Source organism: Delphinapterus leucas, chromosome 20 (assembly GCF_059928025.1).
Source record: "Delphinapterus leucas isolate spDelLeu-1000000601 "Yukka" chromosome 20, BTC_Dleu_Yukka2, whole genome shotgun sequence".
In the NCBI taxonomy this organism is placed as follows: Eukaryota; Metazoa; Chordata; class Mammalia; order Artiodactyla; family Monodontidae; genus Delphinapterus; species Delphinapterus leucas.
The window spans coordinates 6,659,767-6,678,045 of NC_143148.1; the positions used below are offsets into that span (position 1 = coordinate 6,659,767).

At 51.4% G+C, this 18,279-nt stretch overlaps 1 protein-coding gene across 4 annotated transcripts; it reads right to left on the reverse strand.

Moving 5' to 3' along the window:
• Positions 1-712: 712 nt before the first annotated feature.
• C20H19orf81 (chromosome 20 C19orf81 homolog) lies at positions 713-11,148 on the reverse strand. 4 transcript variants are annotated; one of them, XM_022586206.3, is made up of 5 exons: positions 11,061-11,148; positions 3,902-3,974; positions 3,678-3,798; positions 2,360-2,499; positions 713-1,491 (listed from the first exon to the last, which is right to left on the reverse strand). In XM_022586206.3, the coding sequence occupies exons 1-5, from the start codon at positions 11,125-11,127 to the stop codon at positions 1,296-1,298; spliced, it is 597 nt and encodes a 198-aa protein (XP_022441914.1). In that variant the 5' UTR covers positions 11,128-11,148; the 3' UTR covers positions 713-1,295. The 4 variants fall into 4 exon arrangements, 1 of the variants encoding a protein (XP_022441914.1); XR_016390844.1 differs by lacking the exons at positions 2,360-2,499; positions 3,678-3,798; positions 3,902-3,974; positions 11,061-11,148 and adding an exon at positions 1,933-2,111 and having other exon boundaries at positions 1,392-1,491; XR_016390845.1 differs by lacking the exons at positions 2,360-2,499; positions 3,678-3,798; positions 3,902-3,974; positions 11,061-11,148 and adding an exon at positions 2,074-2,117 and having other exon boundaries at positions 1,406-1,491.
• Positions 11,149-18,279: the final 7,131 nt, after the last annotated feature.

Below are 18,279 nucleotides of genomic sequence, written 5' to 3' on the forward strand. Positions count from 1 at the left end.
AGAAGACCCTACGCACACTCACTTCTTGCCCACTTTGCTTCCATACTTCCTCCTCTCCCTTCCCCGGGCTTGGCCCTCTCACCTCCCCTGCTCTCACTCTCCCCAGCCTTCCGGTCCATCCATTTTGCCCGAAGACACCGCTCCCTCATCTCCTAACCTTCCTGTCTCTTCAAGAAACTCCTCCCTCCAGCATGGCTGTTCCTTCCTGCACGCCTCCCTCCCTCTATTCCTGGGGCTTGGGAATTTTAAGCCACCCCCTTCCCCTGGAACACCTCCTCCCCTACTGTGGGCAAAGGGGGGAGGGCATCGCCCTCAGGTTCCCCCCCCCCATGTTCAGCTGCCAAAGAAGAGAGCTCCCCCTCCTTCCCCCAATTCCATTCCCCCTCTGCTGCCCTCTACCCCCGAGGCGGGGGCGCTCCGTCCATGGGGGGAGAGTGCTTGCAGCCCTCTCCCCTCACCACGTCAGGGATCTGCGGGGAACCTTGTGGGAGGGTCGTGGGAGGGGGGAGGGGTGGCGAGGAAGGGAGCGGAGGTCGCGCTGGGCCCCTACCCGCCCCCTCCCCCTTGTCCGCAGGATGCCCCCCGTCCGCAGGGGGCCTGCGCGGCGCCCGTCTATCAAGGGCTTGTTCATTCTGGATGGGTGCCGCGGGGTTGGGGAGGGTATGGGGGGGTGGGGAGGGGGGAGGGGAGGTTGGGGTGGGGAGGGGGAAGGGACTGGATGGGGGGCAGCGCGGGGCGAAGAGACAAAGAAAAAAGAGGAACGATAACAAAGGAAAATACAAAAAAAAAAAAAAAACCTAGAACACACACAAAAAAATCCAGAAAAAAACCTGAAATAAAAGCCCGAGAATTGTCTTCCAAGGGGGGTGGGAGGAGGAAGAGGAGGGGGGCGGATGCGGACGTCTGGTTCTCGCTGGGACAAGGATCGCACGCGTTCAAAGCCCCGGCGCCCGGGTCTTCCCTCTCTCGGGCCTCAGAGTTCATCCCTCAAGGGATTGGGACCCAGGCGTCCATTTCCAGGCACTGGAGGAAGATTTGGGAGGCGGGATTATATCGTGGGGATTCGTCCCTACCCCCCATCACTTCCCACCCCCTGACTCCCCACCAAGATTTTGCAGAGAGAAATGGCTTTTGTACCAGGTCATTCTTTATAATTAAACTCACAGTATCCACCCCCTCGAGCCGACCCCGCCTCCTTCCTGGGAAGGCAACGCCCCTTTCCTTCGGGATTCCGGGTGGGTCGCCCGAGCCCGCTGGGCGGTGCGCAGGCGCAGCCGGGGCCCGCCCCCAAAACGTCAGACTTCCTCGGTCGGCTCCGCCCCCAGAGCCTCGAGCATGCGCCGTCGGACCAGGGAGCGGCGTAGGTGCAGGCGGTAATCGCCCAGCAGCAGTTCGTCGTTGCGCACGAGAAGGTGCTGGAGCCCGCGGAGGCGGAGCCCCGAGCGCAGTAGGCGCGAGCGAGTCCGGAAGTCCGTGACCGTGATGAGCCACCTGCAAGGGGGCAAGGCCAAGAGGAGAGGGGCGGGGCGGAGACGGAAGGGGAATCGCTGGCTTTGATTGTCCCAGAGTCCCTGCCTGGTCCCTGTTCGTTTACCAATTCCAGTCCCTCAACCCGTCACTACATCCCTAAACTCTCCAACCCTGCACTCTCGCCGAGGTCAATCTGTACTTCTACCCTCACCTGGGTCAGTCTAGGTCCCGTCTTCTCTCTCAGCCTGGCTCTGTCGAGGCTCCATCTTTTTAAACCGCCGCTCCAGGGCCCTATCCTCATCCAGCAACTCCAGGTCCCGCCCCTTCAGTGTGGCTTTCAGGCCCGGCCCCGCGCCCAACTAGACCTCCAGGCCCACCGATCACTCCGGCCCCGTGCCTGCAAAGTGCTCAGTCCCGGCTACGCTCCCGCTCAGAGCTGTTTCCCATGCTCCGACCACACACCTCGGTCTTGCGCATCCCCGTCACCACCTGGGTCACTGAAAGTCCGGTTCCTCACTCCAAATCCCACCTTCTTTTCCGATCTCACCTGCCCCTGCCCCTTCGCTGCGCCCACTCTCGCCTTAGCCCCTCCTCGGCTCTCACTCTCAGCGGGCTCTGGATCCTTATACCAACCGCGCCATTCTCCGGGCGCTCCTGGCCCCGCCCCTCACTGCCCTCACTTCTCCGCCCCGCCCCGCCCCTCACGGAGCTTACTGTTGGCCCACATCTCCTATTAGCTCCCGGCCACTCAGAGCCTCCGCCCCGCCCCGCCCCACCTCTCACCGCCTTCGCTCCCCTCCCGGCTCCCCCATCGCGTTCACCGCGGTCCTGCCAGTTGCGGGCCTGCCCCTCCCGGTCGCTCCAGGCCCTGCCCCCGCCAAGGACTCACCGGTCCCGGCGCCCAGCAGTCCCACAGATGACGTTCACGTTCTCAAAGCGGATGCTCCTCACACGCCCGCTCTCCATGGCCCCGGGTAACTCGGCCTCCAGCGCCTCCAGCACCTCCAGGTGGGTAAGGTCCTCTTCGGGCTGGGGATGCCGGAGAGAGAACCTCGGTCAGTGACACTCGGAGTTCAGTCCGGGTGCAGAAGTCCCCACCCGAGATCCCACCTGCCGAACCTGCCAGAGCGGGGAGGATAGGAATCTTTCAGGTAGAAAGGCATCTACTGCCATTCAAGGTCATTCTCCAAAAAAAAAACCAGTTCTCACCAAACCGATTTGCCAAAAGTCAACGAACAGTTGACTGAATGATTCACCAATTTGGCCAACTTTGCCAATCTACTGAAAACTTTTCCAGCAACCTGCGTCGGATGGCGAGATTTGGGCAGCCCTTGAAGATTTCCGCAAGGATCTAAGCCGTAAATTTTTCCTTTTTTACTCATATTAGCATTTTAAGAACTATTCAGTTCTCAAAAAATAAGGATCGTAGGAGGATTTGACATCTTGTCAATCTATTTTGCATTCAGAAACATATATTGATCATTAACCACGTCTTCAGTCTGAGATTACCGTGTCGAAGGCGATACCATATGTCATGACATATAAAATTGCTGAGAAACCACAGTGAAATCATGAAATTGGTCACCTCCAGGAAGGCAAGCCTTGGATGTGTATGTTGGGGGTGTGTGTGTGTGTGTGTGTGTGTCATGTTCAAAAACACAAAGAAGCGGATCAATAGTGTGGGGATTGGTCCCATAAACAAGAACAGCAATCCCTGTGTTGAGGTCGAGTCACACAGATGAGCTGAGGGAACACTTCCGAGGCTTTTGCCTGGCAAGCCTTGTTTAATTCTCAAATGGGCGAGACCTTAATAGATACCTCCTCTGAGGCAGGAATGCCCAAAGGATCCATACACTGAATAACCATGTCACTGAATCTGTCAAACAACGGGCTTTTTGAAATGAATTTTTGCGATATCTGTAAATTTTACAGAATTTCATAATAGGTGGATTAGCAGGACTCCCTCTGTCCTCAGTATCCCCTCTCTCTGCCTCTCGGTCTCCCCTCTGGGATCAGCAGTGATAAATTTGATGACGAACCCTTTGACAAATTCACAATCAATTTTCAGCCACCTATCCTGGTGCCAAGCCCACAGCTGATAAGCTGCAGAGCCTGGATTCAACCCCTGTCCACCTCACTTCTGAGCTTGTGTCCTTCCCACCATGCCACCAGGGACCTGGGATCATGGGGGTGGGGGGGACACTCACTGAGGTCTCCATGCACAGACAGAGGGGCTGGGCAGCAGGTGGCATGGGGAACTTGCGGATGCACGGGAGCTCTCGGTCCAGCGCCTCGTATTCTGCAATGACCTGGCGCAGATACTGCTTCCTGGGAAGACAGCCAGGGGACAGGGACCTCCCAAAGTTAGGGGTCCAAGCCACCGCACTCAGAGGATCTGAGATCAGAAATCATGGGGCCAGGGACCACTCACGAGGATTTGACAGGTCTGCCCAGGCCCCGAGCCTGCGTCTCCTCTAGGGTCTCTAGGTCCACAAGAAGTGCTCCTGCGGATGGAAAACCCAGTATCAGCTGCCTTGAGCGCTCCTCGCACATCGTTCCACTTAGACAGCATCACCAAATGACTGTCCGTGCCGCCCCCGGGATAGCTCTTATGCCAGCTGCTAAGCTATTGTCTCTCAGCCCCGAACTCCAACCTACACCACCCAGCTGTCCGATACCCCAGGGCTGGGACTCTACCAACCCCATTTCCACTCGGACAGTTGGGGTCCTGTTAGGCTCTGCCTAAAGGGGGTGCTAGTGGGAGACTGCAAGCCAGGAGGAAAAGGAAGGGACGTGCTCCTTTTTGCTTCCTATTTCCAATCACCCCAGCCTAGCTTCTTCACTGCAGCAGCATTTGAATCTAGTCTATGGTTTTTCCAACACTCTCAGAACTGGCCTCTTGATTGGAACTTGATTCATAACAGCTTTCAAATATGGGCTCTTCTACACAACCCCTCCATCAGCTAATTGGTCTCTTCTATGGTCAACTGCTAGTTGTCCCACATAATCCATTTCCCCTTCCTCTACAATCCTAGAGTTTTATCCAGCTGGAAACAACAGTTCCCAGCCTCCCTTGCAGCTAGGTGTGGCCACATGACCAAGTTCTCGCCAACACTGTTAGCAGAAGTGAGGGGTGCAACTTTGGAATCATTTGCTTAAGAGAAATTTTCTTGGCTTAGACTCAATGCCCCTTCCCTTGGACTGGAATATGGATGTAGCAATAAGCCAGCTTTATTCTTGCTAGAGATGATGGAGCACCGTGGGTCCCTGTATTCTCGTGGGGCTGAGACATCCCACCCATCCAGACCACCTTCCTCCTCTTAAACGAGAGAGAAACCAACTGTTTTCTTAACGCCATTGAGTTTGAGGGTCTCTTTGTTACAGCAGCTGAAAAAAGCAATAAGCAACCCCTGACAGCCAGGAGCTGGCCTGGCACTCCCAGAGAGACCCTGGTGACCCCCCTTTGGACATAAGGAACTTCACAGAATTCCAAGAGCAGCCAAGGTCACTCTGTGACCTTGATGGACCAAGATAAAAATAAGACCCCTCTGGAGTCATGTCTCAACACAGCACAAAATCGACGCTGCCCAAACCACGAAACGGACCAAATATCCCCCTCTGGGCTCAGAGCTCATGCTGCTTTTTTCCCAACCAGTGTTAGTGCCATTCTGATGGCTCTCATGTCATGGACTTGCCTCTGCTTCCTGCCAGCATGTGATCCAGAGCAAAGCCTGCTTTCCAGATTCCTCCCCAAGGCACCTAACTCAGCCCAGGTCTCTAAAAACCTCTTACTCAGACATTGATGTGTTACTATCTCCCTCATTCAGTAAACTCAGTGGCGTGCTGGTAAATGTCCTCTCTCTCTCTCTCTCTCTCTCTCTCTCTCTCTCTCTCTCTCTCTCTCACCCGCCTGTTTTCATGGTCTCAGTACTCTCACCCTGACCAATTTTATGCTACCCATGGTTTTCACAACCAGCTTGCAAAATTCACCACTCGGCTCTTGTGAGCTGGGACAGGCTGTCTCCAGCACAGGGCTGTGTCCCAGCTATGCTCCTATAGCGGTCTTTGGCTTCAGCACATCAACACAGCTCAGCTTGTACCATAGTAAGCCCCCCTCTCTGGTCCCTGTTCTTCCACCTCCCATCTGTCTTGGCAGGGCAGCTAGGGTGATCTTTTCGTCTCAGCACCGCCAGAAGCTTCCAAACCACCGGAGGCTTCCTCTTGCCTTCAGGATAAAGTCCTCCCTGTGATGGGGACTCATTCCCCAATGTGTGGTCTGGGGAGCATTTCAGGGTCCACCCCAGACCTATTGGGTGAGAGTCTGCATTTTAGCAAGATCCCCTTTGAGAAGCACCTGCCCTGCGTGTGGTCACTCTGATAACCTCTCTGATCATTTTTCTCCAGCCATACTGGCCTCCCTTTCATCCCTCCAACATAGTAATCTCCTTCTCAAATCTGTCCACTTAACAATAATAATAACTACGTGTTTACAGCCCCCTTTAAAAAGCCAAGCACCTTTTAAAGTTTTTTTCCACTGAATCTTCAAAACAGCCTTCTGAGTGAGTGTAGTTTAACAAATGATGAAACGGAAGCACAGAGAGCTTAAGTGACTTGCCCAAGGTCACACAGGCCAAGTGATAGAATCAGGATAAAAATCTAGGCACTGGATCCAGAATCTGTGTTCTCAATCCCCCAGTCTGCTGCTTCTCGCCCCACTGTTGTCTAGACAACAGCTTCCTAACTTCTCAATATATCTCTCTCTCTCCCTCTTCATTCACCCCATCAGAAGCATTTTGAAATGTAGATCTGACCACATAGCCATCTCCATTTCCTCAAAACCCTCCCAGGACTTCTCATTGTCATTGGGATAAATTAAGACCAAGACCACGCATGACCAGACCCTGCTGATGTCTCAAGCCTGATCAGACACTACCATCCTCCTCACTTGCTGCATTCCAGAAACATCGCCCTTCTGTGACTTGAACTCTCCATGCTGCCTCCTGCCACAGGACCTTGACACATGCTGTGACTCCGCGTGGAACTCTCTTCCCCCTCACTCAGCTCATCAAGTCTCCCTAAGTGTGTCAACAGTTCCTGTCACGAACTCATGACACCACGTATTTGCTCTCATCACAGTTGCAATTTTACATTTACTTCTATGAGTCTCTAATTATAATGTGAGCAACATGAGGTCGGGGACTTGTCTTTCGCTCTTGGCATCTAGCAAAGCGCCAGGCACCTAGCTGTAAGTATTTATTGAATAAAGACTGAAGGAATATAACCATCAAATGCCATATGTCAACTCTGGGTCTTATTTAAAACAAACCGACTGTGAAAAATAAAATTTTTAAAGAATTAGGGAAATTTAAATATGCACTAGGTATGAGATGACATTCAAGAAAAATTGTGAATTTGTTTGGTGGAATTAATGGCATGGTCGGTCTGTTTTCTAAAAATCCTTAGCAGTTAGAAACACATGCTTAAGTATTTATGGGTGAAAAGGAATTATGTCTGGGATTTTCTTTAAAACAAATTTGTCCTATAGAATGTCCCCCCAGAAAGTGTGTACGTGTGGGTTGCTTAGATGAAACAAGATTAGCAAAATGTACATTGTCTCTATTTTTGTGTATGTTTGAAATTTTCCATAATAGAAAAAATCTTTTAAATGTCTATCACAAGTAACTTAGAAATAAAATTATATGCCCTGGAAATGTGTGTGAAATGACTAAAAAAACTGACTCTAGCAGCATCAAAGGTGTATGTTTAAAATGTAAATAAAACTGTTTCTCATGAAATGTGGCATTAGAAATAAAGATTTCTAAATTACAACCGTGATTTTAATATATTTGTTTCAATGTATATGTGTAACTTAGTAAAGGTATAAATTTAAAAATAAATACTTATTGAATAATTAAGGAAACACGACACTTTCAAACTTCAACAGGCATCTCCAAGGCCTCCTGTGTGCCTTGGAGAATGCTGCAGACCAAGAGATTAATGAGACCCCAGCCTGCCCTCCAAGAGCTTCCAGTCTGGTGGGGGAAGTGTTCACTGTAAAGGGCAATACTTGCTACAATGGACATGTCACAAGGTGGAGAGGAAGCCCAGTCTGGGGGCAATCAGGGAAGGCTCCTTAGAGGAGGTGATGTCTACAGCAAGACTTAAGGGATAGGAGTGGGATAGGGAGGATGGGAGGGAGGCTCAAGAGGGAGGGGATATGGGGACATATGTATGCATATGGCTGATCCACTTTGATGTACAACAGAAACTAACACGGTACTGTGAAGCAATTATACTCCAATAAAGATCTATTTTTAAAAATAGTGAAAAAAAAAAGACTTAAGGGATAAAGGAGGAGTTTGCTAAATAAAGAAATGGCAGAGAAGGAGATGTTTTATGCAGAGGGACCACGGGGTGGGGGCGGGGGGTGGGTGCTAAGGTCTTTAAGCAAAAGAGAATATTCCCAGAATTCTCTTCAGGTCCAAGGCTAAGGAGTGCTTATTGCAATTGTAGGTTATTAATTATTTGTAAGATAGTGTGTTTCATGTCTGTCCTCCTTGCATGAGAACCAGCTGGGTCATTTCATTCATTACTATAGGCAAAACACTTGGGACCCACAGGCTTTCTAATGGCCTAAGCCAAAGTTTGCAACCTGACAAACTAAAAATGTTATTCGTTCCAAAACACCACAAAGAAAACAGCAAAAACTGAAATGAACAAATATCGATCTGCAAAACGAGCCAACTGGTCAACTCAATTTCACTCATCTTTTCTGGAGCTACACATAAAGTATACTTATCAGATGGGTGCCTCCGTCTAGGTTAGAGATGATGTGGGGTGGGGCGTCTCCAAATGAAAGAGGTCTTCAAAGACACTAAAAGAGACCTGAGGACAGAGAAACTGTTTTGCCACTAGAGCATTCGCTATGCCTAGCCTAGCACCTGGCACAGAAGAGGTGCTTATAACTGACACCTAGAAAGGAGACCCCCTCAGCCATTCCCAACCTTCTTCCTCCATTTGAGGAGTATTCATTCCCCACCCATGCAACCAGGTGAGGCTCACCAAGCCCCAGTATCCTCAGGGATATCCCATCCAGTGCAAAGCAATGTCTTCTGACCCTTACTGCTCATCGTAATTACCTGGCAAGCATTCAAAAATTATAGTTGCTGACAAAGGATTAATCTCCAAAATTTATAAGCAGCTCATGCAGCTCAATAACAAAAAAATAAACAACCCAATCCAAAAATGGGCAGAAGACCTAAATAGACATTTCTCCAAAGAAGATATACAGACTGCCAACAAACACATGAAAGAATGCTCAACATCATTAATCATTAGAGAAATGCAAATCAAAACCACAATGAGATATCATCTCACACCAGTCAGAATGGCCATCATCAAAAAATCTACAAACAATAAATGCTGGAGAGGGTGTGGAGAAAAGGGGAACCCTCTTGCACTGCTGGTGGGAATGTGAATTGGTTCAGCCACTATGGAGAACAGTATGAAGGTTCCTTAAAAAACTACAAATAGAACTACCATATGACCCAGCAATCCCACTACTGGGCATATACCCTGAGAAAACCATAATTCAAAAAGGGTCATGTACCACAATGTTCATTGCAGCTCTATTTACAATAGCCAGGAGATGGAAGCAGCCTAAGTGTCCATCATCGGATGAATGGATAAAGAAGGTGTGGCACATATATACAATGGAATATTACTCAGCCATAAAAAGAAACGAAATTGAGCTATTTGTAATGAGGTGGATAGACCTAGAGTCTGTCATACAGAGTGAAGTAAGTCAGAAAGAGAAAGACAAATACCGTATGCTAACACATATATATGGAATTTAAGAAAAAAAATGTCATGAAGAACCTAGGGGTAAGACAGGAAAAAAGACACACACCTACTAGAGAATGGACTTGAGGATATGGGGAGCGGGAAGGGTAAGCTGTGACAAAGCGCGAGAGTGGCATGGACATATACACACTACCAAACGTAAGGTAGATAGCTAGTGGGAAGCAGCCGCATAGCACAGGGAGATCAGCTCGGTGCTTTGTGACCGCCTGGAGGGGTGGGATAGGGAGGGCGGGAGGGAGGGAGACGCAAGAGATATGGGAACATATGCATATGTATAACTGATTCGCTTTGTTATAAAGCAGAAACTAACACACCATTGTAAAGCAATTATACTCCAACAAAGATGTAAAAATAAATTAATTAATTAAAAAACAAAACAAAACTATAGTTGCTAGGTCCCCCAGAACTAGAGATTCTGGTTAATTGGGACCTGAAGTAGGATTAGGTATAGGTTTTTTTAAAAAGTTTCTCCCACCTGATGCGTAGCCCCACTGACTAAAATAATCATGATAATCGCGTTCCTTTTGCCAGGGATTGAGACAAGAGTGAGTGGGTGACTTAGTCCTGGCCAATGAGATGTGAGGAGAGGTTATCTGGGGTTCTTAAAGTGAAGACCTCTGGAAGTGATGCCTGAAACTGTGGCAGCCATTTTGTAACCATGAGGTATGCAAGCTGGTGTGCAAAGGGGATATATCCCAGACCAAAAAGCAGGGACATAGAAACTGGCTTCTCGGTGACATTCACTGAGCTGCTGACCCAACCAAATACAAACCCTGATCCACCTCTGGGCTTCTCTTTGAGTGAGACAATGACTTTCCTATTTTTATACTGCATTAAGTCCAATTTTCTATCCCCTGCTAGCCAAATGAATCCTCACCAAGATATTACTTGAGAAATGTCGAGTGAGTGAATGAATGAATGAGCTGTGCTAAAGTAGAGTGGAAGTAGGGAACCCTGGAAGATGAGCCTGTCAGCTAGTGTCAGGCCACACAGGGCCTCAAACAAAAGCTTTAGGGGCTAAGACTCTATCCTGGGAGTGATGGGCAACGTGGGAGAGCTGTGAGCAAGGGAGAGACGGGGTTAGTGCTGGGTGTCGGAAAGGCTCCTCTGGAGCTATGTGGGGGATGGGCTGGAGGGGAGAAACTGGAGACCAGGGAGTTACGTGGACAAAGGGTCCAATGGGAGAGGACAAGACCTGAGCTGGGGCTGTGGGAAAAGAGAAGTAGGGACAGGGCAGAGAGAGTAAGCAGGAAGATGGGGCTGTGGAGGTGATGGGAGTGGGGGAACAATGCCTGGCGTCTAGACTGCGTTGGCAGTAGCACCATTCAAACATGGGAAGCAGGGAGGAGGAGTGGCTTTGGGAGAAGATGCTGAGGTCAGTGTGGGAGACAACGAGAGTGTGACGGTCCAGGGCAGGGAGTCTATGGAGGATAATGGCCTCGGAAGAGTTGTTACGGCCCCAGAGATTCATGGGAAATGTAGTTCTGGGTCCAGAACATTGGTCAGGGAATTGAAAGGCCTCATGGGAAATGTAGTTTGAGGTCTAAAGGGTACTGCTCAGGAATCTGGTAGACATAAGAATTTGGGGTAGCTCTTTCTTTGGAAGGCCAGTGACTCACTTAAGGTCACACTGAAAGCCAGGGCTGTGACACAGTGCTCACAGGAAGGACCCCACCCGCCCAACCCCACACTTGGATACAAACACACAAGCAGACACGATTCAGTACCTGCCTCCCTGTGCATGCTGGGGTTGCCCATAGTGGAGGAGCAGAGGGGCTCCACCTCATGTTGCATCCTGAGAAGGTGGGTATGGGTTGTCTCAGGAGGATGGGAAGAAGAGCTCTGACCGGGTCACCCACCCCAGCTCCTTGTCCCCGCTGCTGCTTCCTCCTTCTTGTCTTTGAAGCCCCGGGAAAAAAAAATATGGAAGGCTGAGACCACATGGAAATCCAGTTTCCCTTAACCTCTGGGAGTCCCTGTGTGCCCCAATTATTTCTTTCCCACTTTCCTGCCTCCTCCTCCATGTCTCCCAGTCTCCTCGAGTTTCTTCCCCCACCCCTCTCTCTGCCCCACTCCCTCCCTCCCTCTCTCCCCATCTCTCCTCCACTCTTTCCCTTGATTTCTCTGTCCTCTTTCTCCCCACATCTCTCCCCTTCCCTTGTTCCATCTCCCCAGTCTCCTCCATCAGTTTCCCCAACATCTCCCCAGCCCCCCGTCCCTCTCTGTCTTCATAGTTTTCTGCCTCTCTCTAACCCTATCACCCCCTCTCTGTCTCCCTACCTCTCTCCCCATCTCTATTCTCTCACGGCTGCCTCTGCTGGGCTGCTTGGCTTCCCTCCCTCTGTCATCCCTTTTCTGTTCCCACTTGCCCTCCACTCATCCGTGTTTCACACAGGAACTGGTTAGGTACAGGTGCGATTCAAACAGAAACTGGGTTCCATATGGGGGAGGGAAAGGTGAGCAGGGGGCCTGGTTGCCATGGTACCTCCAGTGGATGGGGGAGGGGCTGGGGGCTCCTGACCCCAAGGGCAGGAGTGAAGGAGTTTAGCCACAGAGGTGCCCACTGGGCATCCCTTCTTTGTGTCTGCAGAGCTCTCAGCAGGAACCATGGGAGAGGAGCGCAGACTTTTTCAGTTACTTTGTCTATCTTCCCAGTCTGTCTCTGTTACCCGTATCTCTAGTCTTCTCTCGAATTCATCTGGTCTCTGCCTTAACTGTCAATTATTCCTGCTTGATAAACATTGATTCCCTGCTTGTTACGCAGTAGCACCTTGATTTTCTGAGTCATTTGTTCAGGGATGAACTTAAAAATCATCGTAGGATACAGATTCAACCCTTGGACTTTTGCCGGACCTGTTACCAAAGAGGATCTTTCTTTTTCCAATGAGGTTGCCAGGCCGGTCGCAGCCTAGGTTGGAGCTGCTGGGGACCATCACATCGCCACATGGGGAGAGAGCCTGCCTGAAAGCAAAGACAACACGAGGAAAGCAGAAACCAAAGATGCAGACAGATTCCTGAAGATGATTGAGGACACCTAGATCTAGCTGTCCCTCAAGCCCTCATCCACCCAGTTAATTCCCTCTTATGCTCAGGTTATTTGCGTTTCTGTCATCGGCAATTACAACAGTCCAGACTTAAATGGACTAATTTCCAGACCCAGTTCCTCTGTGGACCTGACTCCCTGTTGGCATATCCTTATGTCTTTTTCTCTCCCATCAGGCTGTCCTTCACTTCCAGTTGCCAAGTCCATCCCCATAGGACAGGAGCCTCATGTCCCATAGGACATGACCCCATAGGACAGGTCAGACTCATGACCACAGGCACACCTAGCCCCTATAGCCCATCAGTCTTCAAACTCTACCCCTTCTGCCTCCTGACTGCTCTTTCTTCTCGTCATTCCCACAGCCCGACACCCACTCAGGTTTCAAGGTCTTCTCCTTCCTGGACCCTCGCCCCAGACTCCTTCTTGCCCTCACATCCTCCAGTCTCTCCCCCCTCATTCCCCTCCCACAAGGTTTCAGAGGGGTCTTTCTGCACTTGGAGATGACCCTGCCCCTCCCCTGCTCTCAGCCCTCCCATGGCTCCGAACTGCATGATCTGGTCCCAGCTTCCTCTGTCACCTCATACCTTCAAACATTCTTCAGTCACCTTTTATTAATTACTTTATTTAATTAATCCCTCCCACCCCTCACTCCTGTCTCCACTCTCCACATGCTGCCTTCTGCCCTTTTCCTGGTGCCCAAACGCCCTCATCCTTTCATAAGAAGCACAAGTGCCCCCTCCTCCAGGAAGCCTTCTCTGACTCCTCCTCCTACCAGTTTTGTGTTTTCTGTCTCCATCCTCTGCACGTTCTTTATCTGCTCTTTTTTTTTTTTCAGACCTCTGAACACTGTGCACTCTGCCTGTCTTGCTCAGGAATTTGGGTCTGTGTCTGCCTCCCACTCCAGACCAAGGGCCCCTGACTCATCTCTGGCTCTCCAGCATCAGGAAAGTGCGGAACATGTATGTTGAATGAATAAACAAGTGACGATTTCCCTCTATCACTGTGACTCACACTCAGTACCCCCTAAGCCCACTGCCCTGTGTCTCTTGGTCTGCATGAGGTAACATAGGATGAAGAAGAGACTATGGACTCTGGAGTCAAACAGGCTAGCATCAAACGCCATGGCCGGGCTGTGCAAACTTGGGCAAATGTCTTTCCCTCTCTGAGCCTTGGTTTTCTCATCTCTTACCAATAATGCTGCCTTGAAGGGCTAATGGTGCTTAAATAAAGCAAGATACAGCAAAGCCCCCGCATGTGAGCCAGGCACACAGGAGGCACTCAGTTGAAGTTTGCTCCCTTTCCAGAGTTCTTTATCTCTGTGACCAGCTTTAGCTGCCTCTTCTGGACCTCTCTCTTCCTTCTTTGGGTGTCTTTGTCTCTCTCTCTCTCCGCCCCCCCCCTCTCTGCATCTGTGTGTGTGTATGTGTGTGTGTGTGTGTGTGTGTGTGTGTGTGCATGTGGCTCTCTCTCTCTTTTTCCCTCTGGTGTCTTGGTCCTTTAAGTTCCCATCTCTCTGTGTCTCCATTATTTTTCTCCCTCTCTCTATCTGTCTCTGGAACCCTTCCTCATCTCTCTGTGTGTCTGAATTTGAATTTCTATATCACGTGCCTCCGACTTTCTTTGTCTCTCATTCTCTATGTCTCTATACCTTTCTGCATGTCTCTATCTCTGTCTCTGTCTGTGTGTGTGTGTGTCTCTCTCTGTGTCCATCACTTTATTTTGCCATCTCTCTGTTTCTCTCTATCTCTCTACCTCCTTCCCGGTCTTTCTGCCTTAGCCCCACCTGCCTCCCTCTGCCACTCACCCCAACTCTCTTGGGTCATCCCTGTCCCACCCCCCTGGCCTGGCATGCAGCCCGGGACACAAATCCCTGAATCAGCATTTTCCTTCTATTCCAGAAATTATGTCAGCGCTGCAGTGGGGGGCGGGGGGGGCTGCTTGTAGCTCAGGTTAGAGGGTTTGCCTCCCTGCATCCTCAACCACACGGGCCATGGCCAGCTTGGTCCACCTCTGTTCTTGGTGTTTGTTCTCCCAGGGGAGCACCAGGAGAAGAGGTGAATCTGTGTTTACACACCATGTGCATGTCTCTGGGTGTGTGTCTGCGTTTGTTTGCAGGCACATTTGTGTGTGAATCTGTAGGTACTTTGCAAACTCATCTGTTCACTCCTGCATGGATGCATGCATCCATCCATCCAACGATCCACTCATCCACTCATTCAGCTATCATCCACCCATCCACCCATCCAACTCATACATACATACATACACTTCTCTATTTATCCATCCACTTGTTCATTCATTCAACCAACCAATACTTATTGAGTGCCTACTGTGTGCCAGGCACCATGTCAGGCAGCGGGGACACAGCTGTAAACAAAAGTACTACCCCCAGGGGCTTCCCTGGTGGCGCAGTGGTTGAGAGCCCGCCTGCCGATGCAGCGGACACGGGTTCGTGCCCCGGTCCAGGAGGATCCCACATGCCGCGGAGTGGCTGGGCCCGTGAGCCATGGCCGCTGAGCCTGCGCGTCCGGAGCCTGTGCTCCGCAACGGGAGAGGCCACAACAGTGAGAGGCCCGCGTACCGCAAAAAAAAAAGTGCTACCCCCATGGAGCTTATGCGTTCATCAGTCCTCCTCCATGTGCCAAACTCGCTCCTACCCCAGGCTTTGCGTGGACTGTTCCCTCTCCCTGGAGCAGTCCTTTCCCCTCCCCCATCTTCACCTGGCTTATGCCAACTCAAATGTCACTTGCTCAGAGAAGCCTTGCATTGACCTCCTTCCCACACACACAGCACCCTGGACTTTCCTTCCTAACATTGATACCCATATGGAGTTATTTAATGATCACCCGTCTCCACCACTAGACCGTGAGTCCTCCCAAGGCTGGGATTTTTGTCTGCTTTGTTCCCAGCCAAATCCTTGGTGCCTAGAACAGTGCCTGGCAGTCAGTAGCTGCTCAGTAAGTATCTATCAAATTGGGTGCATGGACTGAATTGAACGAATGTCTCTGTCTCCCGGTTCCCTGTCCAGTGCTCCGGGCTCTTCTACACCCCTGGTGGTGATGACAGGCAAGGTCCTCAAACTTCCTATATGCAAACAACATAGTGGCTGAATGCAAGGAATCTAGAGTCAGACCACATGGCTTTGAATCTCAACTCTGACACCTCCCTGCTGTGTGACCTTGGGCAGGGAACTTCCCCTCTCTGAGCCTCAATTTCCTCACTCGTAAAATGCAGTGAAGGAGTCCATGAGCAAATGCATGTAATTACTAATTATGACAACAGTAAACATTAACCATTTTCTCTAAGCACCTCTGGTGAATTTAATTCAATCCTCAAAATAACTTAATGAGGTGGGTTGCAGAAAAAGATTACCCTCCCAATAAAAAGAAATTAGAAAAAAAAAAGATTACCCTCATTTACAGATGGGGAAACTGAGGCACCAAGAATGTAAGTTATTCACCCAAGGCCACAACTGATGAAAGAGCTGGGATTTGAACTCAGGTACCCCACTTCCAAAGTCACACACACAACCAATGCACTACAGCTATTCCTTGATACCCAAGTGCCTCTTTGGGAACATGTCATGGGAGTCTGGCAAGCCCATCTGTGTGCACATCTCTGAAAGTGTGCATTGCTGCATACTCCTTCTGTGTGTCTCTCCCTGTGGAACACAGCTGCCTGTGGACCCCGGGCGGAGGTCTGGCTGTGAGAGTGGTATTTGGGGTGCCTGCACTTGTGTGCACATATCTGTGGGTGCACCACCACCCCCATGCAAGCTTCCCTGGGTGCAAATGTAGGTCCATCCGGGAGAATACAAGAAGCACTGAGGATAGGATTCAGAGTGAACCCGGAGGCATTTCTGGGGCATTCAAAAGTATGATGGTGACTGCAACGTGTATACATAGGCAGCAGTTGGGCGGATTATCTAATTAAAGGTGGGGGGCCTAGGGGACTCCTCTTAAAGTGTTTGCAGAAGAAGCAGCAATTTTTTACTTAGAGATTATATTTATATGGGTGTCACTAGGAGGCAGGGGGCAGCACTGAGGAAGACTGGGGGTGGTGAGGGGGCTCCAAGTCACCCCTACGGGCTGCCACTGAGACCAGGTAGCTCTGGATCCTCTTCAAGGGATTTAACCTCTGTGGGCCTCAGTTGTCTCTTCTGTGAAATGGGAATAACATAATTCCCCCCATCTCAGAGGGCCAAAGTGAAGATTAACTCAGAGAATGCTTTCAAAGCACTTAGCCCAGTGCCCAGATCACAGTGACAATTGTCATTCACTGCTATTACTATACCGGTAAAGGTATACTTGCTGTTTTTAAAAAGTATTCATTAAGCACCTACTTGGTGTCAATGCTCTCCCTCTATATTGACTGGTTTTTCAAACCCCTGGGTCCCTTAGGAAACAGGTTTATTGTCTATATTTTGTTGATGAGGAAACGAACTCAAAGCAAAGAGTGCAAGGTCACAAAAGCAGTGCCTGGCGCTCAGTAGATGTTCAGCAAGTATCTGAGAATCTACTCAGGAGCCGGCCCAGGAAGGACTGAAATCCAGGTCCTTGCTTCTACCTCCACTTCGGGCTGAGACTCAGGACCACTGATTCTGAGGCTCTGCCTCCCCCGCCCACCACCATCCCTCAGAGTTCCTCGGCTGGGAGGACTGGAAGTCCTGGGTCCTGCGGAGAAGGGGGCTGGGGAGTTGGGACTCCTGGGTCCCCAAGGGAGGAGGGAACAGAAGGGGTGGATTGCTGGATCTGAGAATGGAGGGAGTTGGAAGCTCAGTACCCTGGGTCCTGGGGGAAGAGATGACTGGGGTCCCTGACTTCTCTGAGAGAGGAGGGGGTGAGGTCCAGGACCCCTGGATCCTGGGGGAGCAGAGGGTCATGATCTCAGATCTCTGCATCCTCGTCTGTGGAAGTACGCTGCGTCTCAGACGCCTCGGTCTGGGGAAATCTCCCTTCTTCCTCGCTGCGGCCGCGCTATTTGGGCTTTGAAGCCGCAGGTTCCGAGGGGAAGGAGGGGGTGCAGGGGGAGGAGCCGCGGATCTGCCACAGGGGCGGGGGGAGGAGCCGAGCTGGCACCTCGGCCGGCGCGCGGGGCTGCGGCGGCGGCGGCGGCGGCGGCGGCGGCGGCAGCTCCGGGTGAGTCTGCTCCTCCCCTCCCCCTGCCATAGCCCCCGCCCCAGACCCATCCCGGGGGGCGGCCACAGCGCGTGGGGGCGGGGGTAGGTGCAGAGGTGAGCGGATCTCCCGCCCGGGAGTGGGAGTGCTGCAGCGTTTGCTGGTCGCCCCGGGGGAGGGGCACGTGGCCCTGGAAGGAGGGGTCCCGAAACACCTGGGTGTACCCCAACCTCGCCCACCGATCCCCCGAGCGTGGGGATGGTTTACCCACTCCATGGTCCCTAAGGACTTAGGACTCCGCGGCTTCTCGAGGTCCCAGACATTATTCCTCTCCCCTGCAGCGCCTTGGGACCCCGGCATCTCTTAACCCCCACCACCTCCAAAAAAATTCCCATCTCCGCAGCCGGGAGAGGTATTAAGGACTTCAATTCCCATCAGTCCCTGCAGAGCCTGGTCTATGAAGCCGCAGCAACGCGAGCGCAAGGCCTGCCGGGAATTGTAGTCTTTAAGCCGCCCCCGCCCCCCCCCCCCCCGGAGCTGGGGACCCGGAGGTGGGAAGGGGTGGCTGGACTTCTCGGGGGTCGCCTGGGGTCGAGCAGCTGGCCCGAGTAGGACAAGATGTGCGGCTCGGACTGAGCTTTTTCTCACGGCCACGACCCCCAGATCCAGCACCCCCTCCCACCACCTGGCTCGTAGGGACAGGCCCGCAGACCCGTGTCCACCCTACAACCCCCATGGGCTACCGCCAGCCGCCGCCTCGGCTGCCATCCAGGACACGGCAGGGAT